This window comes from Podarcis tiliguerta, assembly GCF_965153285.1.
Source record: "Podarcis tiliguerta genome assembly, chromosome: 1".
Classification (NCBI taxonomy): Eukaryota; Metazoa; Chordata; class Lepidosauria; order Squamata; family Lacertidae; genus Podarcis; species Podarcis tiliguerta.
Window position 1 is genome coordinate 112656346 of NC_139534.1, and position 25617 is coordinate 112681962.

Below are 25617 nucleotides of genomic sequence, written 5' to 3' on the forward strand. Positions count from 1 at the left end.
ACTCTGCATCCCCAAATGGAAACCAGAGTTAGAGGTCATACATTTTCTATTATTGGGGAACAATCAGGAGCTCACCAAGTTAGTGGCTAAATATCTTTATCTTTTTGTTGTTGTTGTTGAAACACACTGCAGACGTCTGATATCCCTGGAGACCTAGAGATGTAATGTTACATTGCTTTGTCTCTTTCATTTGACAAATGTTTTGTGTCACTGGGAAGGCGGGAATTCGGTATTGATTGCTATGGATGTTGGTATGTGATGCCAATAAAAGGTTTGATGATGATGAAACTGGTATCTAAGCAGCACAGACATAGCTGCGGTAATCAAAAAATAATACTGATAGTACTAAATGTCTCCCTAGTTTCTCTTAAATTTCTAATGAGTACGAGACTATGTTTTTAAAAATCAGTATTTGCTCAGGGTACTGAAGATAATGGTAGGAGTCAGTTAAAGCTAAGCACTTTCAAGTCCCACTTGAAAGAAGTGAAGGAGTTGAAGGTGGCAACTTAGTTGAAGCATTATGTGACTTTGCCTGTGCTAAGGGGGTGGGGCAAACTCAATGGTTTTCTGGAAGTTTCATTAATGCAATCCCTCGGCATATGGGGCACATATACAGGTAATATGGTTCGGATTGAGCTATTGGGACCCGACTGCGCCGCTGAGGCCCACCGCCTTTCAAGGTGTTGCTGCCAGGCCAGGCAGGAGAAACAGCCAATGCCCAGACTGCCAGCTTTAATGGTCCTTCTTGGCAGGGAATCGACCAGGGTTCCTGGGACTGGGGAGAGATTTCCTGCAATGACTGGAGCACGTGAGACCAGAGCTTGAGGGACCGCAAACGTCGGCCCCACTCCCCCCCAGAAAGCAGTGAGCAGCTATTTTTTTCAGGAACCACAGAATTGTCTTTCTTGCTGTAACCCATTATAATGGTGGCTTTTCTGAATTCAACTTTTAATGTTTTTTTTAAAAAAGAATTATATATCTATTATAAGGATATCTGGATAGAGGTGAAAAAATGCTGGATTAATCACTCCAGTGTCCATTCTAGCACTAGCTTCCTACTTTGACATGTTGGAAGAGTGAAGGTTTGTCCTTAACAAGAACAACAATTATTACAATCTCATAGACATTTTTCATTCACGCATCAAAAGCATCCTTAACCTTCAATAAAGTGTCCACATCCACACTCGTCTCTTTTACAAATGTGGCAATTGAATCATTCAGAGAAATATGATTTAATATTCCCAGGTGGTCAAAGTACATGTTGAAGATACCCTTTGCCGGGGGGAAAACCTTGGCATATCTCAGTACACCTACAGAAAAGGGGAAATATAAATAATGGGCATGCATCAATCTTATTATTATAGGAAGCATGAGTTTATTCTAGAACAATAGGTTTCTGTGAATATTTGGAGAGATCAACATCTCTTCCAACCCATATTTAATCAATGCAATGAGGAAATAGATCGTTTTGATGAGGATAAAGTATATCTAAATTATGCAACTTCAGACAATAGTTCCTAAGGGCCAGGATCTAACAAGGTCATATGTGGTCAAATACTTTGAAGCATGCAAGGAGGTGTTGTTCCTTTTTGGAAGAAACTCCTTGTGCCTCATGGTCTGAATGGATTGGTCTGTGATGGAGGGTTTTTGAAGGTGGGGGTAGATGCAGGGTGCTGCAGCAACAAATGAGTGGATTAAAAGCTTCTAAGACCCACTAGAAGATTGCAACGGCTCTTTGGATCCCAGCCAACCATACTACACTATGAGATATTAGCAAGCAGAATGCATAGGGCATTTATTCCCTGGAGAATAATGTGAAAATAGGGGCATCAGGAGACAAGATAATAGCCTTTGCTGTTGGTCACCCAAGTTTCTGCAATCTCACTTAAGGTAGAAGTCATAGAAGATGCAGTGCATCTATGTCTCTAGTCTACATGGTTCTTGGTTTGGGCACCCTTAGGGCTCCCTGGTTCTGCCCAGCAGAGAGTGAATTCCTTAGGTGCATCAGGTGCTTCCACTTGTTTCTCCCTATCTAGCTATGAGAACACATAGGTTGGGGAATCTGGTTTCTTAGCCTAATCTCATATTTGAGTCTTCAAAGACTGCAGGAGACTCCACTTTTTAATGTTTTCCTACCTGCCTTAGTGTAGAAGAGGTTTGCCGCATCAGTCACAAATATAATCGCTTGGGTGTAAACACATGAATCTACATCTATAATCATCTCAGCATTTAAAGTAAAGAATGGTGTGAAATAGGCGCCTCCATCATAAGAAATCCACACCTAAACGGGAGGGAGAGAGACAATAAAGAATATTGTATAAGAGATCTTTGTTGGCATCCATCTGTCTTGAGAGACAATGGATTGCGCCTCTGGGGGTGAAGTCAAACCACTGTGTTAGCAGCACTGAAGTGACATAATAATAATAATAATAATAATAATAATAATAATAATAATAATATATTATTTGTACCCCACCCATCTGGCTGGTTTCCCCAGCCACTCTGGGCGGCTTCCAACAAATATTAAAAATACATTAAAATGTCACACATTAAAAACTTCCCTGAACAGGGCTGCCTTCTCTTTGACATCTGATGGGAGGGCGTTCCACAGGGCGGGCGCCACTACCGAGAAGGCCCTCTGCCTGGTTCCCTGTAGCTTTGCTTCTCACAGAGGGAACTGCCAGAAAGCCCTTGGCGCTGGACCTCAGCATCCGGGCAGAATGATGGGAATGGAGATGCTCTTTCAGGTATACTGGGCTGAGGCTGTTTAGGGCTTTAAAGGTCAATACCAACACTTTGAATTGTGCTTGAAAATGTACTGGGAGCCAATGTAGGTCTTTCAGGACTGGTGTTATATGGTCTCAGCGGCTGCCCCCAGTCATCAGTCTAGCTGCCGCATAGTTGTAGTTTCCGGGTCACCTTCAAAGGTAGCCCCACGTAGAGCACATTGCAATAGTCCAAGCGGCACTCTGGCAAGGCAGTCCGTGGGCAGGTAGGGTCTCAGCCTGCGTACCAGAAGGAACAGGTAGACAGCTGCCCTGGATACAGAATTGACCTGCGCCTCCATGGACAGCTGTGAGTCCAAAATGAGTCCCAGGCTGCGCACCTGGTCCTTCAGGGGCACAGAACCGCCATTCAGGACCAGGGAGTCCTTCACACCAGCCCGCCCCATCTTCCAAGAACAGTACTTCTGTCTTGTCAGGATTCAACCTCAATCCATTAGCCACCATGCATCCTCCAACCGCCTCCAGGCATTCACACGGGACCTTCACTGCCTTCACTGGTTCCAATTTAAAAGAGAGGTAGAGCTGGGTATCATATTTGGTGACCTGCTCCGATAACCTATTCCGATTACCTCTTCGGTAGATTTATTGCTTTATTGTTCGGCGTCCAGAACGCTTCCCCCTGCGAGCCTCTTCAGGTCGTAAAGCAATTAGCAAAGTTTGCACAGCAGAGCGTGTGATTGAAAGAGCACTTCCCAAAACATTGCTTCTGTTCTAAAGTCACTTTATTGTCACAAAAGACAAGTATTTACACAGTCAAATCCCATCTGACTGGAGCTGCATTCTCTGCCTCTGCTTGCAGCCACGCAGCAGCAAAACTGCTTTCGATTTCCACAACAGCTCACAGCATTCCAAGCTGCTTTCGTCACATCCTGGCTTACTTCCCTTGTAAGCCCTCCCCCTCAGTCTCAAGGCACAGAAGGTTAACCCTTCACTACACTCAACATATTGATGGATACCCAGCCCAAACCCCCTGATGATCTATCCCAGCACCTTCATGTAAATGTTAAAAAGGGGTACAAGCCTGGGCAGTGAGTGTGGAGGTCGTGGGCTGCCCAGAAAAACAAAGCCCCCCTCTTGGTCTTCCTGATGTGGTCCAAAGGAAAGCAGGGCAATATGTTTGGCACCAACTTGATTGCAGTAGTTGCTGTAAGGAGGTGTACAAGGAGTTATCCAAGCATCTTAGGGATTCCAGACCAGATTTGTGTAGGGTTTGCTCCTTAGTATTTTCTTCTCCCTAATATAGCCCACAACACAGCAGAGGTTTAGGACCAGAGTTTTCCTTCTCTTAGATGGGCTATCTTACCAGGCTGACGAGCCTCACCTGCCCCTCATGTCCTTCTACAGAATGTGCAGAAACCGTCTACTTGACCGCTGGACTCATAATGGGTTTTATTTGCTCAATCCACACAGCCAGTCTTCACAAGCAGGGGAAGTCCCTAACTCTGCAAAGGTTTGAAACCCATCAGCAATCCTCACCTGGTTTATCAGGTCACTCAAAGCCATTTCATGGGGTGTGGTCGCTGTAATAGTAATAGTTTATTATTTATACCCCACCCATCTGGCTGAGTTTCCCCAGCCACTCTGGGCGGCTCCCAATCAAGTGTTAAAAACAGTACAGCGGCACATATTAAAAACTTCCCTGAACAGGGCTGCCTTAAGATGTCTTCTGAATGTCAGGTAATTATTTATCTCTTTGACATCTGATGGGAGGGCGTTCCACAGGGCAGGCACCACTACCGAGAAGGCCCTCTGTCTGGTTCCCTGTAGCCTTACTTCTCGCAGTGAGGGAACCGCCAGAAGGCCCTTGGCGCTGGATCTCAGTGTCCGGGCTGAACGATGGGGGTGGAGACGCTCCTTCAGGTATACAGGACCGAGGCCGTTTAGGGCTTTAAAGGTCAGCACCAACACTTTGAATCGTGCTCGGAACTGCCAATGCAGATCTCTCAGAACCGGTGTTATGTGGTCCTGGCAGCCACTCCCAGTCACCAGTCTAGCTGCCGCATTCTGGATTAAGTGCAGTTTCTGGGTCACCTTCAAAGGTAACCCCACGTAGAGCGTGTTGCAGTAGTCCAAGCGTGAGATAACTAGAGCATGCACCACTCTGGCGAGACAGTTCGTGGGCAGGTAGGGTCTTAGCCTGCATACCAGGTGGAGCTGGTAGACAGCTGCCCTGGACACAGAGCTAACCTGCGCCTCCATGGACAGCTGTGAGTCCAAAATGAGTCCCAGGCTGCGCACCTGGTCCTTCAGGGGCATAGAACCGCCATTCAGGAGCAGGGAGTCCTCCACACCAGCCCGCCCCATCTTCCAAGAACAGTACTTCTGTCTTGTCAGGATTCAACCTCAATCTGTTAGCCACCATCCATCCTCCAACCGCCTCCAGGCACTCACACAGGACCTTCACCGCCTTCACTGGTTCTGATTTAAAGGAGAGGTAGAGCTGGGTGTCATCTGCATACTGGGTGTCATCTGCATACAGTCCAAACCCCCTGACGATTTCTCGCAGTGGCTTCATATAGATATTAAAAAACATGGGGGAGAGGACAGAACCCTGAGGCACCCCACAAGTGAGAGCCCAGGGGTCTGTCTCATCCCCCACCACCACTTTCTGGGCACGGCCCAGGAGGAAGGAGCGGAACTACTGTATGACAGTGCCCCCAGCTCCCAGCCCCTCTAGACGGTCCAGAAGGATGTTATGGTCGATGGTGTCAAAGGCCGCTGAGAGATCCAGCAGAACTAGGAAACAGCTCTCACCTTTGTCCCTAGCCCACCGGAGATCATCAACCAGCGTGACCAAGGCAGTTTCAGTCCCATGGTGAGGCCTGAATCCTGATTGGAAGGGATCCAAATGGTCCGTTTCCTCCAGGCGTGCTTGGAGTTGTTCAGCAACCACCCGCTCAATCACCTTGCCCAAGAATGGTAGATTTGAGACTAGGCGATAGTTGGCCAAATTGGCCGGGTCTAAAGATGTTTTTTTAAGAAGCGGTTTAATGACCGCCTCTTTCAGCGGGTCTGGGAAGGCTCCCTCACAGAGGGAAGCATTCACCACCCCGCAGAGCCCATCGCCCAGCCCTTCCCGGCTCGCTTTTATCAGCCAGGATGGGCAAGGATCAAGGAGACAGGTGGTCGGTTTCACTTGTCCAAGCAGCCTGTCCAGATCCTTGGAGGTAACAGATTGGAATTGATCCCATGTAACAGGACCAGACAGAACTCTAGCACTCTCCTGCCCTGGCCCTGCTCCCAAGGTGGAGTCTACCTCCTTCTGAATCTGAGCGACTTTATCTGCAAAAAACTTTGCAAAAGCATTGCAGGAGATCTTGGGGTCCCTACCGGGGGGTGGTACAAGTGGTTCCGATAGACTGCAAACCACCTGAAAAAGTCTCCTGCTGCTGTTTTCTGCAGATGCAATGGAGGCAGCGAAGAAGGCCCTCTCCGCCGTCGCCATTGCCACTTGGTAGGCTCGACGTTGAGCTCTAGCCCATGTCCGGTCTGATTCAGAATGAGTTTTCCGCCACCGGCGCTCTAGCCATCTCAACAATTGTTTCATCACCCTCAGCTCCGGGGAAAGCCATGCGGCTGTCCGGGCTCCATGCAATCGGAGAGAGCGCTTCGGAGCCAGACAGTCAATAGCCCTGGTTAACACCGCATTCCAGCGTGCCACCAGGGAATCAGCTGAAAGGCCATCAACCTGGGATAAAACATCCCCTACCACTCTCTGGAAGCCAATTGGATCCATTAAGTGGCGGGGGCGGACCATCTGAATTGGTCCCATCTCCCTGCAGAGGGGAAGGGTTGCGGAGAAGTCCAGTTGCACCAGGAAGTGATCTGACCATGGCACTTCTTTTGTTTCGCTTTTAGTTAGTGTCAGATCACTAACATCCGTAGAGGTAAACACCAAGTCTAAGGCTTCTCCGCGGCTATGAGTTGGGCCATACTGACAGCTAATAGGAGCCACAAGTGAGAGTTGAGCACAAGGTAGGAACTAAAGGTGGACAAACTACCCCAGAAGGAGCACAACGTGTCCACCAGCAAAGGTACTCCTCCTTCTCTAACACCCCATCATTTGAAATACCTAGAAGCACCCACCACATTGTCTTGAAGATGCTGACGAATATTTACAAAAAGTCACATAGATGCAGACTTCCAAGGGAGGGGAACGGTGGTTTGGTGGTTTGGCTGTCTCTCTGTTAGCGCCTGACTATTAACCACTCTGAAGATAAGGGTGATCTGGGAGTTATGCTCAAATGAATGAATATTCAGAAACAAGTCACTGGACAATATATCCCACAGGATAGCAACATCCAGCAAGCCAACTTTTGACCAGCGTGCAGGACAACACACCTTTCAATCACCCAACATCATGACCATGCCAGGGGGCTGTCAGGTGAGCCGTCCCAGGCACCTGCCCAAATTTGCATAGAAACTGCTGCCAAATCAGAGCCTTTTCCTCTCCGCTGTAGCAGCAGTTTCAATGCAAACCTGCAAATACTCTTCCTGGAGCAAGGTGTGCTCTCACTGCCCACCAGAGTCAAGACACCCATATTTTTTTTAAAAAAGAAATTAATAATGGTTTGATGTCTTAACCCAGGTGTGAGACAGCTTAGCAATGTAAAAACGCAGGCTGAACCATCATGCAGGACAAAGGAAGATTACCCTAGCCACAAGTTAAGTACAGAGCCATTAAGAAACAAGATGGGGCCACCGGCAATTCAAGAGAACTGTCCCCCCATCCCGCCCCCCCCTAAAATATAAACAGAGACAGGACATTTGGAAGGTTGCCAGGGTAACTGGGTGTGATGTCACAAGAAGAGTTTGGGGCTTTGGGCAGGAGGTTTGGAACAGAAAAAGGAAAGGAGCACGATCTTGGCAGGCAGGCCGCGGGGAAGCTGGGAGAGATGCCTTGGACTGCAGTGCTGGGGGGGGGAAGCCTCTCTTGAGATAACTGTGCTGTTAAGATCTGGAAACCCTCCATCTAAATTCAGGTGTAACTATGTGAATAAATCCTAACTCTTAAAGCTGTGACAGCCTCCGCTCAAACCCTCTAAGTGTCTCCATTTCCCAGGGATGTCCTGATTTAGAGAAGCCATCCCCGTTTCTGATTTGATCCAGGAATATCCCACTTTTCCTTAGGATATCCTTATTTTCATTGGAAAAATGTTGGATGGTATGGAGTTATACAACCCCCGAGCTGTATGAAGGCAATCCATAGGGAAGTTGGTTTTTTTTAATGTTTAATGTTTTATTATGTTTTTACATACGTTGGAAGCTGCCCAGAGTGCTGGGGCAACCCAGTAAGATGTGTGGGGTATAAAAGTAGAATTATTGTTATGGAATGGGGCGTTCCTATTTTCATCGGAGAAATGTTGGACGATGTGTGACTTCTGTGTCTTGATTCTCAAGGGAAACACGGCCGCAGGGTGAGGGTCTGGAACCCCCAGAATCCTGCTACTGCTTGACAGAGGTTGGGGGTTGGAATGCCACCTTTGCAACACTATGTGCCAGTTGTTAATACACCTTCCTTCTTACACACCTGATTGCCATATGCATACAGAAAATGGCTGTTTGTGTGAAAATACAATCCTTTTGGTATAAATCGCGGATCTGGAAACCAGAAAGCTGGGAATTTTCTTTTTTTATTCATGCTGCCGTCTGTTAACTTATGCACTGATATCAATGCCCGAGTCTAGGAAGAAAAAGAAGGAAACACAGTTAAACATATGCATTATCAAAGAAAGAAATGATACAGCAGAAACACAGTGTCCAAGCGGAGTGTTAGAACTGGGCAGGTATAGTTGCCCTAACAAGAGCCAATTCATACCTGGTTAAGACCTACTCATTGCCAGGAAGGCGTTCATTCATAGCTGAAAACGTTTTCCTTTTTTTAAGGGAAATTCCCTTATTCTGAATAGGATTCCTTGCAAGAAAAGGGAAAAGTTGACAGCTATGTGTTCATTGAAGTGAAGGCCCTGGTTCATCGCTTAAAGGTAAAGGGACCCCTGACCATTAGGTCCAGTCACGACCGACTCTGGGGTTGCGGCGCTCATCTCACTTTATTGGCCAAGGGAGCCGGCGTACAGCTTCCGGGTCATGTGGCCAGCATGACTAAGCTACTTTTGGTGAACCAGAGAAGCCCACGGAAATGCTGTTTACCTTCCCACTGGAGCGGTACCTATTTATCTACTTGCACTTTGATGTGCTTTTGAACTGCTAGGTTGGCAGGAGCAGGGGCCAAGCAACGGGAGCTCACCCCGTTGCGGGGATTCGAACCGCCGACCTTCTGATCGGCAAGTCCTAGACTCTGTGGTTTAACCCACAGCGCCACCCGCATCCTGGTGTTGGTTTCTATTTCTTTCACTGTGCAGCTACTGTGTGTCACAAGACACTGTTTACATTCCACAGTCCGAGTTACTGTTGGGTTCCCACGGAAATGGGAGACTGGATATGACATACACTGGTTTCCTGTTTTTCAGTGTTCTCTCGGTTCTTTCTTTCGAGAGGAGTTGCTTCTCTGCTCTCACAGAGGCAAGATGCATGTTAGTATGCTCTCAGCATAGCTTGGAAATAAAGATTAGCATGTAGCACATACTGCCTTGGAAATAAAGATTAGCATGTAGCACATACTGCCTTATCCTTTCGTCTGTGGACCATGCTCTAATTGGGCTCAAGATAAGGACGAGCCTGTACCAGCTCCAGATGGGCCGGAGCTGGTCGAAATCTCACACCTGGTTCATCCCTTAGGAACAGCTAATAAGCTTTCTGAGAGGCTGGGACCTCTAAGTTCAGAAAAGAAGCTGAGAAAAGGGAGCAAACATAAAGAGCTGGCTCAAACAGCTGCCATATGGAGCCAGAACTGCACTCAGATGGGCAGAATGCCCTTCTGCTGCAAGAAGATCAAGTAATCCAAGTACAGATTTCATTTTCTTCTCTGCCACACTGCTGCTTCTGCCTCTTCAGGAAGTGCTTGTTAGACAGGCCTCAAAGTCCCAGCAGGAGTGAAAACTTAGCCCCGCGGTCGTGGTTGCCCAGGGTCATGGGTGCCATGCCGCATGCTTGGCCCTGACACCAAAATTTGTGGGTGCGCGGCCCCTTCATGGGGAATTTTGTGGGGGTTTGGGCACCCAGGGCCCCAGGGAATTGGCACCTATGAGTCCCAGAATCAGGACCTTTAGTTAGCTGAATGCCCTTGTGCCTCAGAGGGAAGGAAAGACTGGCCAAGAGCAATTAAACAACACCACCCTTCTACTGACCTTAAGAATGCAGTAGAAAAGGTGCCCAGATGCAATCTATCTGGGCACTTCCTCTGCCTTCTAAGGGGCAATCAAAAATATATTGCCTAATTATTGTTCTAAGGGAGGGAGAAGGCACCTGTGGCATTTGTAACTGACAAAGAAGAAGAGATGTTTTAGAAAAGACAACAATTGCAGGGATCAGAGCACCAGAAGATACAATGCCTCGGTTTACTGAGCTCCGGAAAATGAAGCGGGACCTCAGACGGCTAGAGCGAGTATGGCGGGGTGCCCGTGACGGAGCTTCAAGAACATCTTATAGGGTTTTTATGAAAACCTACGAGATGGCAGTGAAGGCCGCTAAGAAGTCCTACTTCACGGCCTCCATTGCATCCGCTAGCTCTCGCCCGGCGCAATTATTTAGTATAATTCGGTCTTTAACGTCCCTTGAAGGACAGCCAAATTTAAATAACAATTTGACACATAGCTGTGAGGCATTTGCAAGCTTTTTTGCGGAGAAGGTCCTGTTGCTCCGCCATGACCTCCCTGCCAATTTGGATACAATAAAGGAACTGGAGGCCCCTCGGGTCCAGTATTGGACCACTTTGACCGGATATCCCCAGCCGATGTGGACAGACTCCTCCGAGCTGGAAAGCCCACCACTTGTCCTCTCGAGCCGTGCCCGTCCTGGCTGATTAGAGCGTGTCCAGACGAGGTGCGGGCCCCCCTGGGGGATATCATCAATTTGTCCCTTGGCACCGGGACATTCCCAGGGGAACTGAAGGAGGCAGTGGTGCGTCCGCTTTTAAAGAAAACATCATTAGATCCCTTAGATCTATCCAATTACCGCCCGGTTTCGAATATTCCATTCCTGGGTAAGGTGATTGAGAGAGCGGTTGCTGAACAGCTTGGTAGGTTTCTGGATGAAACATCAGTTCTGGATCCATTCCAGTCCGGCTTCCGCGCTGGTCATGGGACCGAGACGGCTCTGGTCGCCCTAACAGATGATCCGCAGGAAGCTGGATCGAGGCGGGTCGGGGCTGCTGATTCTTCTAGACCTCTCAGCAGCCTTCGACATGGTCGATCACGAACTCCTGGACCACCGCCTTGCCGACATGGGGATCCAGGGCACAGTCCTTCAATGGCTGCACTCGTTTCTCTCCGGTCGGGGACAGAGGGTGGCGCTTGGGGGGGAATTGTCATCCCGCCACTCCTTGGTGTGTGGAGTGCCCCAGGGGGCGATACTCTCCCCGATGCTTTTTAACATCTTTATGCGCCCCCTCGCCCAGCTTGTCCGGAGTTTTGGGCTGGGCTGCCATCAGTATGCTGATGACACCCAACTCTATCTGCTGATGGATGGCCATCCTGACTCGGCCCCAGACACACTGATCAGATGCTTGGAAGCTGTGGCTGGATGGTTACGTGGGAGCCGGTTGAAGTTAAATCCTTCGAAGACAGAGGTCCTCTGGCTGGGACGGGACGATATGGGATTGAGGGGGCAACTCCCATCTCTAGCGGGGGTGCAATTAGTGCCAGCACCGTCTGTTAAGAGTTTGGGTGTAATCTTCGATACTTCCCTCTCCATGGAGGCGCAGATTGCAGCTATAACAAAGGCGGCATTTTTTCATCTTCGCCAAGCTAAGCAGTTGGCTCCTTACCTCTCTCGCCCTGACCTAGCCACTGTGATCCACACGATGGTCACCTCCAGACTGGATTATTGTAACTCACTGTACTTGGGGCTGCCCTTGAGACTGACCCAGAAACTCCAGCGGGTGCAGAATGCCGCAGCGAGACTCCTCACGGGGTCTTCGCTGCGAGATCACATTCATCCGGTGCTATACCAGCTGCACTGGCTCCCGGTGGAGTACAGGATCAGGTTTAAGGTGCTGGTTTTAACCTTTAAAGCCCTATACGGCCTAGGACCCTCGTACCTACGGGACTGCCTCTCCTGGTATGCCCCACAGAGGAACTTACGGTCTTCAAATAAAAACATCTTGAAGGTCCCAGGCCACAGAGAGTTTAGGCTGGCCTCAACTAGAGCCAGGGCTTTTTCAGCTGCGGCTCCAACCTGGTGGAACGCTCTGTCACAAGAGACTAGGCCCCTGCAAGACTTTACATCCTTCCGCAGGGCCTGCAAGACAGAGCTGTTCCACCAGGCCTTTGGTCAGGGTGCAGCCTGAGTCCCTCCTTTGGCAATCTTTACAAAACTTTAGTTTATGGTTGCCATCAATTTTGAATTTGATCCTAATTAATTTTTTATAATGTTTTATAATGTTGCACTATTTTAGTGTTGTTAGAGACTTCCGCGTAGTCTTTGCTCACGGACAGATGCGTCTCTCCCACTTTGCCAAGGTCGGGAGGTACGCGTTCGTTAGCGGAGCTAGAAGGGGGAGCTAAGGCTAAGCTGACCCCGAAGCCTTGGGAGGAGATTTCAAGGCGATATGGAGTTGCTGCAGCACGAAGAAGAGGACCCCCAGACCATTTTCAAGCTCTTAAAAGCAGAGCAAGAAGGGGGAGAAGGGGGAGAACTTCTTCAGTGCTAGTTCCTGCAACCCTCCGCTGATGAGAAGCTCGAGTCCGTGGGTATGTCTGTGGCTACACTTCTAACAAACTGAAGCAAACCTAAACGATTAGCCTATTTTGCTTACTGAACTTGCTAATTTACGATTAAAACAAAGTGTTTGAACTTAAAACAAAGTGTTTGAACCTAAATGGCTTTTCGCAACTGACTAAGATTTACTTACAAGCTATATCAGACTGTTTTTTTTAAAAGACGTCTATTCCATTAATACCAAGGACGTTTTTAGCCATTTTTTTCTGCTGGAGTTATGAACAAAAAGAATACCGATGGCTTTATTAATGTTGAGACAGAAATAAACCAAGAAGTCATGAAGAAGAAATAATAATAATAAAAAGACCTTTCCCAAGTGGTGAAATTATAAAGAGGTCTCCAAACTCTTCACTACAAAATTAACTGTTGTTCAAAAGCCAGTTCTCAACTGTCTGTTTCTGCTGGCAAAAGGAACATAAAAACCAGGGACTCCCACCCAGAGAACGGCGGTGAATGAGAGGGTGATTGATTACAAAGTTATAAAACTGTCACAAGACTGATAAGCATCACCTCTCCGCTCCCACAAAGTGTTACTATCTCTCCTTTCCGGGGATTTCTGTTTTTGGCTGCAGACTGCTACGGACACTCAACGGAGTATAAATCAATTTAACAACGGCTAAGGGTACTTCTGCTGACTCATGCACTCCGACATTTTCTTAGTCCGACATTTTCCTGGCTGAGGAACGGAAGTGAATTGCATAAGTCTGCCATAGACTCACACAGATTGAGAAGGGGGTTGAAAGCCGCAAAGAGGGAGCAACTCAAACAGCGACATCAGCTGGGGAAAAAAAAACACCTTTGCACTCTTTTGAAAAAGACATTCCTCCAATAAGACTTCTAAGAACAATTATAGGGATTTTTACAAGATCTGCAACTAATGAAGATCTCAAAGCGCTGCATCATAATCTGCTGAAAGAGACAAGGTTTCATAAATTTTTATAGACCCTATACCTCATTACTGGAATAGCATTCCTGTTGCCTCTGAAAGAGTAACATCTAGAGAGAACTTAATAGCACATAATATTATTGCATTGTACATTGTTAATTGAAAATACTCCCCAGCTCTTTTCTAATTATTAACATATATTTTTATATATACTTTTCATATTTTCTTTCCCCTCTTTATTTTCCTACAAATTATAAATTGCACTATTATTATTACTTTCTCTTGATTTTTTTTTCTTCTTACTCTCCCATCTTTTCTTTGTTTTCTTTACTTTGCTTCTTTCTTTTGTAATTTTCTCTTTGGGTTTTTTTTTCTTTTTCTTTTTGTTTTTGTTTGTTTTGTCTCTCTGTTTCAATTTTGTTGTTTTTCTGGTTGTGTTTTTTGTGTGGTTTTCGACTTGTGCGGTTTTGTTTTGTGTTTTTTTGTTTCTGGTTTGTTTGTTTTTTGTTTGTTTGCTTTGCCTTTTGCTATCTATTGGTAGCTAATGCAGCTGATATTTGCATCAGATGTCATTAGCTTTGTTGCAAGGTGCTGATTAACGGAACCGCTAACCTGCTTAAAGATCTATATATATGATCTATCACTCTGAATGAGTAAGTGAAGCAAGGATTGCAATCATTTATCTTATTTATTTGATCTGATGAATTTGTGATATTGCTGTATTGATGCCTGACTGTAACTAATTAGATAATTGTTCAAAATCAATTTAAAATTTATTTAGTGAAATTGGTGAATATAAAGAATTAGTGGATACATAGGCCGGAGATTATCATCAGACTGGTAAAATTGTCGTGAATGTATTAAGAAAGACTGAATTTAATTAATATTCATTAACTATCACATTGAAAATATTGTCACGATTGTATCAAGAAAGATTGAATTTAATTGATATCCAAGCTGTAAGACAGAAAGAAAGAGAACAAACTACCTAGTGAGCTAATTGAAATTCTTAGTGATGTATGGTAAAAAATCAACTGTGTCAGGTTCTGCGGCAGTTTCAGCTTCACAAACCAGAAGAACTTCTGTAAGTGACATGGATCAACAACTAGATATGAGAGAATTAATTTTAAGTTTGAAGAAAGATATCCAAGATTTAAAAAATAATGTAAATGAAAAGGCAAAAGCAACAGAGGAAAAACTTATCTCAATGGGAGATAAAATAGATGAAAATGTGAAAATAGCAGCTGAGTTATCAACTCAGGTCAACAATTTAGTACAAAAAAATTCAGAACTGACGAAAATAGTGCTAGACCTTAAAAGTAAAACACAGAACCTAGAGGAAGCCCAGAAAAAACTACAAAATGAAAATAGAGAGTTGAAAAGGGAATGCGATAAGATAAGGAAAGAAACAGCAGATCTGAAAGCGCAGCAGGATTCAACTTTGGACTCTATTGCGATGTTGCAAATGCAGAGAAGGGAGAATACCCTAAGATTCAGAGGACTAACAGAGAACGCAGAGGAAATAATTGAGAAAAAAATCTCAAAAGAGCTAGCAGCTTGGTTAGACCTAGAAGAAGCAGAAGTAGCACAAAAAATAGAAAAAGCATTCAGAGTCAAATCTCATGTAGCAAAAGCAAATAACTGGCCGGCGGACTGTTTAGTCTCTTTTAATTCTTTGGATTTCAGAAATAGAATTTTACAAGCTAGTAACAAGAAGAAATTCCAATCGGAAGGAAATGATATTATTGTCCACAAGATTATCCCAAATCGGTTGATAAAAAAGAGAGAAGCTTACAGACCTTTGGCCGAAGCACTAAAGGCAAAGGCAGTGGAATATAGATGGGAGTACCCTGAAGGTATCTCCTTTTTCTTTAAAGGGAAACGTAGAAAGTGCTTGTCAGCACTAGACGCAGACAAATTCTGGAGAAAGTATCGGAAAGAGCTCGGAGGAAAAAGGCAACTGTTGGGAGAATCAGAGGACATTGATCAAACAGTTGAGAGCTAGGAGACAGATCTAAGAAAGGAATTTACTAAAAGTAGACTGAGACCTTGAATGTGTAATTTCTAAATTTTTATTTCATTAAACCCGTTGACGTATCATAAGAAATAAAGTATGGATTATAAATTTATTACTTGGAACGTAAATGGTCTAAATGAAAAATCAAAAAGGAACAAGGTGGAACATATTCTGGTTAAGCAAAAATATGATTTAATTTGTCTGCAAGAAACCCATGTAGCGGAAAAACATAAAAGAGTATTAATAAACAAAAGATTGGGGCTTGAGTTTATTACATCAAGTAAAGAAAAAAAGAGAGGGGTGGTAATCTATGTAAAACCTCAGCTGGAGCCAAAACTGCTTTACAATGATGAAAAAGGTCGAACGGTGATAATAGAGGTTAAGATCAATAATGAAAAAGTGATAGTTATTGGAATTTATGCACCAAATGAAAGAAAATCTGAATTCTATCAATTCCTGGAAGAAAAAGTCATAGAATATTTAGGGGAAAAAATTGTATTATTAGGAGATTTTAATGGAGTAGTCAATCCAAGCATGGACAGAACAATAAAGAAGAAAGAAAAGAGGCAGATTAAACTCCCAACTACATTTTCCCAATTAATAGAACTCCTGAATTTGTTTGACGCTTGGAGGTTTAAAAATCCAACAGAGAAACAATTTACACATTACTCAGAGCCACATAAATCGGCGGGACGAATCGATGCGATCTGGACAACAAAGGATTTATTAAATAATATTACAAAAGCAGAAATTCATCCAAGGACAATTTCAGATCACAGCGCGGTCTGGGTTAACTTTAAAGGAAAAGAAGAAAAGGTTAAGAGGTGGCAACTTAATGAGAGTATGCTAAACGATGAAAAAACTGTGCAAAAGGCCAAGCAAATCTTAGAAGAATATTTTAAGTTCAACTTAAATCAAGGAGTAGATCTAGAGACGGTTTGGGATGCGGGTAAAGCCGTCATAAGAGGCTTCTTTATCCAACAAAACGCATTCCAAAGGAAAATAAAGGAGAAGAAGAAAATGGAGATATGGGAGGAAATTAGAAAAAAGGAAAGGATCCTTTTCCAAAAACCAGATGATGAACTAATTAAGCAAAGTATAAAAATTTTACAGACGCAATTCTCCATGATAATAAATGAAGAGATAGAATGGAAGATAAAATGGTTGAGACATAGAAACTTTGAGTTTGCAAATAAACCTGGCAAACTTTTGGCCTGGCAATTAAAGAAGAAAAAGGAAGATAGAATTATCAATAAAATTAAAATTGAAGATAAATGGATTCAAGAACCGAAGGAAATTAGTAAAAACTTTGCTAGTTTTTTCGGAAAACTATATAAAGAAGGTCCAGAGACTCTAGAAAAAATAATTGATTATCTGGGCAAAAATAAACTACCAATAATACCTAAGGAAAAAACTGAAATCTTGAACCCACCAATAACAGCTATGGAGGTGCAACAAGCTATACAGAGATCAAAATTAGGAAAGACACCGGGCCCAGATGGTCTCCCAGCTAATTACTATAAAAAGTTAGAACAAGTATTATTTCTTCCCATGAAAGACCTAATGAATAATATTCTGGTAAATGGAAAGCTACCGAAAACCTGGAAGGATAGCTTTATTACGCTTATCCACAAACAGGCAACAGATGCCTCAATTATGGCCAATTACAGACCCATCGCACTGTTAAATAACGATTACAAGATATTCGCAGACATTCTTGCAAATAGATTAAAAAGGGTGCTGAAAGAGATAATCCATAAAGATCAAACTGGATTTCTTCCCGGACGATTTATGCAATCCAACATTAGATGTGTGATTAATGTATTAGAATATTTGGATATTAAAATTGACAAATCAGCAGCTATTATGTTGGTGGACGCTGAAAAAGCTTTTGATAATGTGTCCTGGAAGTTTATGAAAAAATTAATGGAAGAAATCGGACTGGGAGAAAATATTTGTAAAGGAATAAATGCCATCTATACAGAACAATATGCAAAACTGATCATCAACGGAAGAATTACTGAGGAGTGCAAAATAAACAAGGGAACTAGACAGGGCTGCCCACTGTCACCACTGATATTTATCTTGGTGATGGAAGTCTTGAACAACCAGATAAGAAAGGATCAGCTTGTGAAAGGCATTACTCTGGGAAACAAAACATATAAAATTAAAGCTTTTGCGGACGATTTACTCGTTATGACTGAAAACCCTAAAGAAAGTCTGAAAAGAGTGCTGGAATTGATTAAAGAATTCGGAGAAGTGGCAGGCTTTAAGCTGAATATAACAAAAACAAAAATGCTTGTTAAAAATGTAACCACAGAAGAAAAGGACGATTTAGAAAAAACATTGGGCCTGAAAATCTCCTCAAAAGCGAAATACCTGGGTATTTGGATCACCCCCAAGAACATAAATTTATTCCAGGATAATTACACCAAAACTTGGTTAGAGATTAGAAAAAACTTTATAACCTGGAGTAAACTAAAATTAACATTTCTGGGTAGGATTTCCATTATAAAGATGAATGTGCTTCCAAAATTAATCTTTTTATTTCAAATGATTCCAATACTGGGCGAAGCAGGTTGTCTCAAGATATGGCAAAGAGAAATTTCCAAATTCCTGTGGGAAGGGAAGAAACCTAGGATTAAACACCTGATCTTAATAGACATAAAAGAGAGAGGAGGCTTTTCCCTACCCGACCTAAAACTTTATTACGAGGCAGCCTGTTTCACCTGGATAAAAGATTGGTGCACGTTGCAGGATTCGGACCTCTTGGACCTGGAAGGTTTTGACAACCGTTGGGGATGGCACGCCTACCTAATATATGGAAAAGCGAAAATTCATAAAAACTTTACCAACCATATAATAAGAAAATCACTCTTTGCTGTTTGGGAAAAATATAAAGACCTGATGGAGCCTAAAATCCCATGGTGGACTTCTCCAGTAGAAGCCATAGCAGTAAAACGAAAAAATACTCAGGAAAGCTGGCCAACATATAAAATACTTCTAAAAAATGAAGATAACCAAATAAAATTAAAAAACTTTGAGGAAATAAGAGACCACATTTCAGACTGGTTCCAATACCATCAGTTATTTGAAAAATTTAAATCTGACAAACAAAAGGGGTTCTCAACAGAAATTTCCCGATTTGAATCTGATCTTGTAAATTCTAAAAGAAAAACCCTTTCCAAAACTTACCGACTCCTCCTTGACTGGACGGTCAAGGAGGAGGAGGAAACAGTGGCAATGGTGAGGTGGTCCCAGGATTTTGGCCACTCAATAACCATGGCCCAATGGGAAAATTTATGGAAGATCAATTGGAAATTCACAAATTGTTACACGATTAGAGAGAACTTTCAAAAAATGCAACATCGATGGTATCTAACACCATGGAAGCTTTCAAAAATGTACAAGAATGTATCAAGTAACTGTTGGAGATGCGGAGACTCAGGAACATTCTTCCATATGTGGTGGATATGTAGGAAAATACAGGCATTCTGGGAGAGTATACATGCAGAGCTGCAAAAAATGCTAAAGATCTCTTTCAATAAAAAACCAGAGGCCTACCTCCTAGGAATAACAGATTTGGATATTCCACAAAAGAGGAAGGGTATCTTTTTATATGCCACGGCGGCAGCAAGAGTTTTGATCGCAGCAAAATGGAAGAGTAATGAAATCCCCTCTATTCAAGATTGGATCCAAAAGCTGACAGAATATGCTGAATTAGATGGTTTATCAGAAAAAATAAAGAATAAATCAAAACAGGAATTTGTTTCTAAATGGGAGGTTTTCAAAGAATATTTGAAAAATAAATATAGTAGTTTAAATTCTGTTGCAGCATTCGAGGAACTTCAGTAATGGTAGTAAGGTAGATATAAGAAATTAGATTTAATGAGAATAAGTTTAATTATAAGAAAAAATGTGTATGGGCAATAAGTAATATGAATATGAAGTATGGAATGGACGGGAGGTCGGGTCTTTAGTGTTAAGACCAATAGATGTTTTACTGTCTGCTAGGAGTATTGTGTGTCTATGGTTGTTTTTGTGATTAGTGTATGGTTTGGTATTCGTGTTTGGTGTTTGTTTGTTTGTCTTTCTTGTTGTATAAATAAAAAACTATAAAAAAAAAAAAATATTTTAGTGTTGTTAGCCGCCCTGAGCCCGGCTTCGGCTGGGATATAAATAAAATTTATTATTATTATTATTAAAATGTTTCCTTTTTAAAACATCACCATAGCCATTGTTTTGGAGAAAATATCCAACATATATATTGGAATCATGGAACTGAAAGGGAACAGAAGGATCTATATTCCTCAGAAAGGCATTCATAGACTACCTGTGAACTTAGGTGAACTGTGGAAGTTTATGTGTTAATTAGTTAATTAATATCCCACCACTCCTCCTGAAGGAACTCAGCTTGGCAGTGGGGTGGGGAGGGAGTTGAGGCTATTGCAGGACACAGTTTTGATATTGGTGGGTCAGCCAGGGAAAATGGGGAGAGGGGGCTTTCAATCAGTTGTCCCATCCATTGCTAATTGCCCCCTTTCTAATTCAATTAAAATGCTTTCACCAAACCATAAATCACATCACAAAAATGAGAATCCATTCTAAACAAGAGCAGCAAATTGCCATCTGTTCAGAGGTATCAATTAAAACGGAGTCCTTTGGTGCACTGTACCTGTTGAGATAACAAAGCGATGCCAGTGTTCTGTTCATAATCAACGAGAAAAGAAACCACCCGTCTGGATAAGTGCCTTTCACCTTTCATTTTGTGAGGCAAGCAGCTGTGCCATTTTTGAAATGTATCATTGCTATAGAAACAAGTGGATTCCTGTTTTTTTTAAAAAAAAGCAACAAGAAGAAAAGGATGCAAAATAATCGATTTAGAAATACATCGTTGTTTGAACTTAAAAGCTTTGCCAAAGAATCCACTGAGCTCTGAATATACAGGAGTGGCTAGTGGGAAGGGGCAATGGTGTGTACCTGGCCTCCTAGCAGGACAGCCACTGCCACTGACCAGGAGGGAGAAGTGGAGGGCCAAGGCAACAGAAAGGTCAGTGCTGTACGGTGCACCAACATGATGATGTTGATGATGATGCACCCATGCAGCAGTGGTTTCCCCATTACCTTGCCCCTCCTGTCCTCCTTCCTGGTAAGTGGCAGCAACTCGCTGTCAGTGCTCCACTCAGCAGGCCTCTCCTGTATTAAGCAAACAAGAAGCAAAGCAAGAAGATTTTACAAGAGCAAGGGCCAAATTGCACATTATTGATGCTTTTAAAAAAGTACACACAGGTCCTACTAACCAAACACCATGCATTCCCTGGAAATCATTTGATGGGCAAGCATTCACATCATTTCCATCAATTCCTGTGCAAATGTTTCTAACCGGTCTTTGTATGATCTCCCCCCCCCCACCCCAATCCTGTCTCTCCATGGTTTCTTCCTGAGATGGCTGCAGCTTAACAGCAAAAGAAAGACAAGTGGGGGAAATGAATTGTCCAATCTCTCCTGCTCTGATTTCTCCGATCTCTCTTGCTCCCTCCCTCCCTGCATGGTTTCTTCCCCCAAATAGCTGCCACCGACTAGCAAAGCACAAACATGCAAGGAATTAAGAAAGTGGGTAAACTCCGGATGTTCAGATATCTGAATCTGTGGAGTGTATAGTGAGGCATAGAATAATTCTTTACATTTGGATATTTTGTGAATTTTTGCATGGCTAGCAGGCAGAAAGCAGGGCCTATGTATATGTTTAAACTGGCCATTTTTATTTTGAAGAAAAAACTGTTGCAAAATGCCTTCATCTTCATCTTGCCTGGCACCAGTTTTCTTCTGCTGAAAATCACTCACCTGTGACTTCAACTTTCCTGCACAGCATCCGCAGAGGCAAACTGAAGTGAGGTTGATAGAATTTTCTGCCAGAAACTGTTCTGGGACTGAGAAGCCTGGATCAGAAGCCTGTTCCGGATTGGGGCTCTGAACCTGCTTTTTTGGACCCACAGTACTGAACCAAAGGCCCTTGGTGAATACAAGGGTGTGTGGGAACCCCAAACAGTGACTCCTCCAAAGACCTCAGTGATCAGGTAGTGATCTAAAGGTTGAGATGCTCCTTATGCTATCATAAGCTCCTTATGCTACAAGCTAACGGCTTTGTAAATAAATACAAAAACTTTGAACTTATCCTAATAGCATATGACAGCCAGTTCCCTAAAAGCTCTGATAGCGACCACAAAAGCTTCCAGTAATAAATTTGCTCAACTGTCCTTTTGATTTCTGAACATTAATTTGCCAAGGTGGCCAGGAAGTCAAATTATGTACTGAACAGAATGCACAAAACCTTGACTATATGTCAGCAAATTTTCATAAGGTTTTATCGTCACTTGTCTTACCTGGCTCAATGACTTATCTTTGTTGAATGACAGACCAACATAGTCCGCTGCAAGAAAAGCAGAAATATATTAGCTACAACTCAGTGCTTGCACTTCTAAAATATAGTTTACAAAAGGCATCAACGCAGTTTCATGTGAACAGTTAAAAAGAACTCAGGGTGAAATTTTGAAATTATTTTTGTGACATGCCTTAAAATATATAAGTGTGTATGAGTGGAGAGGCATGCTCTCTGCCTTGAGTTGGTTTATTGCAGGAAAGCATTGCGGGAGCACTCTTTGCCTCCACTTACACTAAGGAGTTTTGCAGGGTGCTATTTTGTCCCCCATGCTATTCAACAGCTACATGAAGACATTGGAAGCAGACATTAGGACATTAGATGACACATCTATATTTCTCCATAACGTTGGAGTACCCATGGCTTCAAGTTACAAACAAAAGGGAGATTCCAATGAAACATCTGGCAGCAAGAGCTGTTTGACTGTGGGACAGACTCTCTCAGGAGGCTGTGGACTCTCCTTTCTTAGAGGTTGTTAAGCAGAGGCTGGATGGCCAACTATCGAGGATGCTTTAGTTGAGATTCCTGCATTGCAGAGAATGAGACAAGATGACTCCTGGGATTATTTCCAACTACAATTCTATGATTCTGTGACTGAATCTAGAGTGGCTGTGCAAGACCTGGGACCAGTGCCTGAATGCTGTGATGGACCAGATGAGGGCAAATAAAGCGAGTTTGAATTCTGGGGAAACAAAGGCCTCAGAGGCTTTGTAGGCTGGTAGGCTCCCATGTTCAGGAGATATATATTTAAAAACACAATATTAAAACAACTTACAATTGCAAAAATAAGGTGGGTCCTTGAAATTTACACCTCAAAGGCCAGTGTAAACAGGCCAATGCCTGTTCTGTACGGGGCTGCACTACCTCTGAAGGAGCAGCTTAGTGGTACTCCTGGATACGTTTGTGTTATTACAGGCCCAATTGATTTCTGTGGCTTTTACCAGCTTCATCTGGTAAGGTAGGCGCACCCATACAGGGATAGTTTGACCACTGCAGTCCATGCATTGGTAACTTTAAGACCGGACTACCCAGTGTTTCAAAAGCCTGACTAGTTACAGTTGTAAGTCAAGTATTTAGTATCACTGGTCCCACTTTATGGAATCCTCTCTGAGCAGAGGTTCAGCAGGCTTCCTCACTGCTAATTTTGAGACATCTCTTGAAGACTTTTTTTTAAGGCCAGTTCTAGTCTATTCAGTTTAAACTTATTTGTGATCATTTTGAAATTTTTATGGTATTTTATGGTTGACTGTACTTGCACATTTGGTTGCACACAGCCTTGATATGAGGGGGGCCACCTATAGATATTTCAACAAAATAATATATAATAATATTAAAAGGCCATGTGAACAAATATCAAGATATTAATTTTTATTTTATTCTTAAAGGGGGGGTGGGGGGGGACTGTAGTGACATGCTTTAACATTACAGGTTCTCCGTTTCTTGCTTCAAACCTGGGCTGGATCTAGACACATCAAGAAACCGTTTTAGTTAAGTGCGATGTAATTTTAAACAGAGGAATCCGATAGGGGTGAAAACCGGACTCAACATCACCATATGGTCTCACAATGTTATATTGCATATAGGTAAAGGTAAAGGGACCCCTGACCGTTAGGTCCAGTGGTGGACAACTCTGGGGTTGCGGCACTCATCTCACTTTATAGGCCAAGGGAGCCTGTGTACAGCTTCTGGGTCATGTGGCCAGCATGACTAAGCCGCTTCTGGCAAACCAGAGCAGTGCACGGAAAGCCGTTTACCTTCCCACCGGAGCAGTACCTATTTATCTACTTGCACTTTGATGTGCTTTCAAACTGCTAAGTTGGCAGGAGCAGGGACCGAGCAGCAGGAACTCGCCCTGTCGAGGGGATTCGAACTGCCAACCTTCCGATCGGCAAGCCCTAGGCTCTGTGGTTTAGACCACAGCGCCACCCACATATACAACGCATATAAATCACTTTTTCTTTACCAATCTAGCTGAGTCCCTGGTTTCCTTACTTTCATATAATTCTTTATTAGCTAGACACTGGCGGCTGTACCATATTTCAGCTTTAAGATAATCATCCTGTGGGCGGAAAAAGACAAGGAAATACTTAGCATGCCAAGTGAATTTGCATAGTATAGCTGTTAAGATTCTGAAAGGGTCTGCTGAGGCACAAGTCGTCCTTTCTAACTATCACACATTGCCTAAAAACCTCTGTGGAGCCAAGGAAGACAGTGGACAATACTGTCAAATGTCAGAAAACAGCACTAGCTTTCTAGTGGTAATGCCAGTGATATTAGTAGTGGGGCTGGTGGCGGAACAACTCAAGAGAATTGATGGCCAAAAGCAGACAGAATTACAGAGATGTCAGAAGCAGAGCAAGATCTCATTCCAGCTCCCAATGATAGTCATGAGATCTCATTCCAGCTCCCAATGATAGTCATGAGAAAAGAAAGGGTTTAAGTGAAAATGCTCCTGCCAAATAAAACAAAATGCCTCCTAAAAACTACTATCCCGGACTTCCGGTTTGACTCGCGGACAGCGAGGAAGCACGGAAAACCTCGTCGGGGTTTTCCAGGGCAACACGGGGGCTTGGGGGAGTCGCAAGGGCACTGTGCACCCCAAAAATCTCAAGGGGGGGACGCTTGAGGGACAGGCTACCCAGCAGCGGAGGAGCGGTTTCACTGTCTTTTTTGGGTTTTTTTCTTTGAAAGAACTCGAGGACAACGAGACTGCGAACGCAAGCGGGAAAGCACCGACCCTGTGTTGTGATGCCTTCAGCTTCCCCTCAGAAGCGCGATGAATCTCCAGAAACATAAGAATTAAATCCTTGGCGAAAGTGGAATATTTTTATCCTAAAATCTTGAAGATCGTACCAAGTGAATTTCGGATGTTTAAAGATTGAAAGCAGGGAATTCATCCCGGTTGAGGGGGAAATGGCGCAGGAAACAAAGTCGCAAGAATAAGAAAGGAAGTGACTGACTGCCTATCTGAGTGAGTACAAAACAAAAAGTCCACGGCAACTTTTTTGCTGCGGCAGACAGACTTATAAAATACAAAGTAACTAATAACGAACTGACTAGAGACTTTGAATACCTTTAGCGCTGGGAAGACAAAAGTTAAAAAGTAACCGTGCTCATTTATCTCAATAGAGTGACAGTCAAGAAGACCGCGAAAAGATTTGAGAAGGCTTTAAGGAGAAGGGAAATGAATGAATGCATGAAAACTTACGCTCCTTTTCCCCCCCTTGGGTGATTTAAAGAGATTCCATTCAGAAGGGGGAGGTAAAAGAACATTAAAGGACTTTAAAGAGATAATGGAAGGAGGTGTATAAAGAATCAATAAAGTTAAGATCAGCTCTAACTTGTCACCCCCTCCTCGCCATATTAAGATCAGCTCTAACTCTTCACCTCCTCCTCGCCATATTAAGTGAACGAGTGATTACCCTTCCACCCTCTCCTATATTAGGTTGTATTTGAAACTCCTGCTAATTTTTTCCCCCCTTGAACAATATTAAGGACTTGGGGAACTCTGCGGACACTTACTTTCCTCTTGGAGGGACTCCCTAAACCTTTTTATTTTTACAATCACTGAAGCGGCAGGGGATTGGCTCTGCAGGAGGATATCTGAAATGGACTGAGCTGGAAAGTGATGGAAAAATCTAGATTCTGACCT

The 25617-nt window shown here is 43.5% G+C and overlaps 1 protein-coding gene across 3 annotated transcripts in view; it reads right to left on the bottom strand.

The window, feature by feature from the left end:
- Nucleotides 1-25617, bottom strand: part of LOC310674741 (cation channel sperm-associated auxiliary subunit beta-like) — a 68857-nt gene that overhangs the window by 16405 nt on the left and 26835 nt on the right. For all 3 annotated transcript variants that reach the window (XM_083434356.1, XM_083434354.1, XM_083434355.1), the window contains 6 exons: nucleotides 23958-24024; nucleotides 21910-21956; nucleotides 20202-20354; nucleotides 8317-8469; nucleotides 2137-2281; nucleotides 1159-1310 (listed from right to left, as the gene is read on the bottom strand). In XM_083434356.1, the coding sequence (XP_083290482.1) occupies nucleotides 1159-1310; nucleotides 2137-2281; nucleotides 8317-8469; nucleotides 20202-20354; nucleotides 21910-21956; nucleotides 23958-24024 (717 nt within the window). The remainder of the gene's footprint in view (nucleotides 1-1158; nucleotides 1311-2136; nucleotides 2282-8316; nucleotides 8470-20201; nucleotides 20355-21909; nucleotides 21957-23957; nucleotides 24025-25617) is intronic.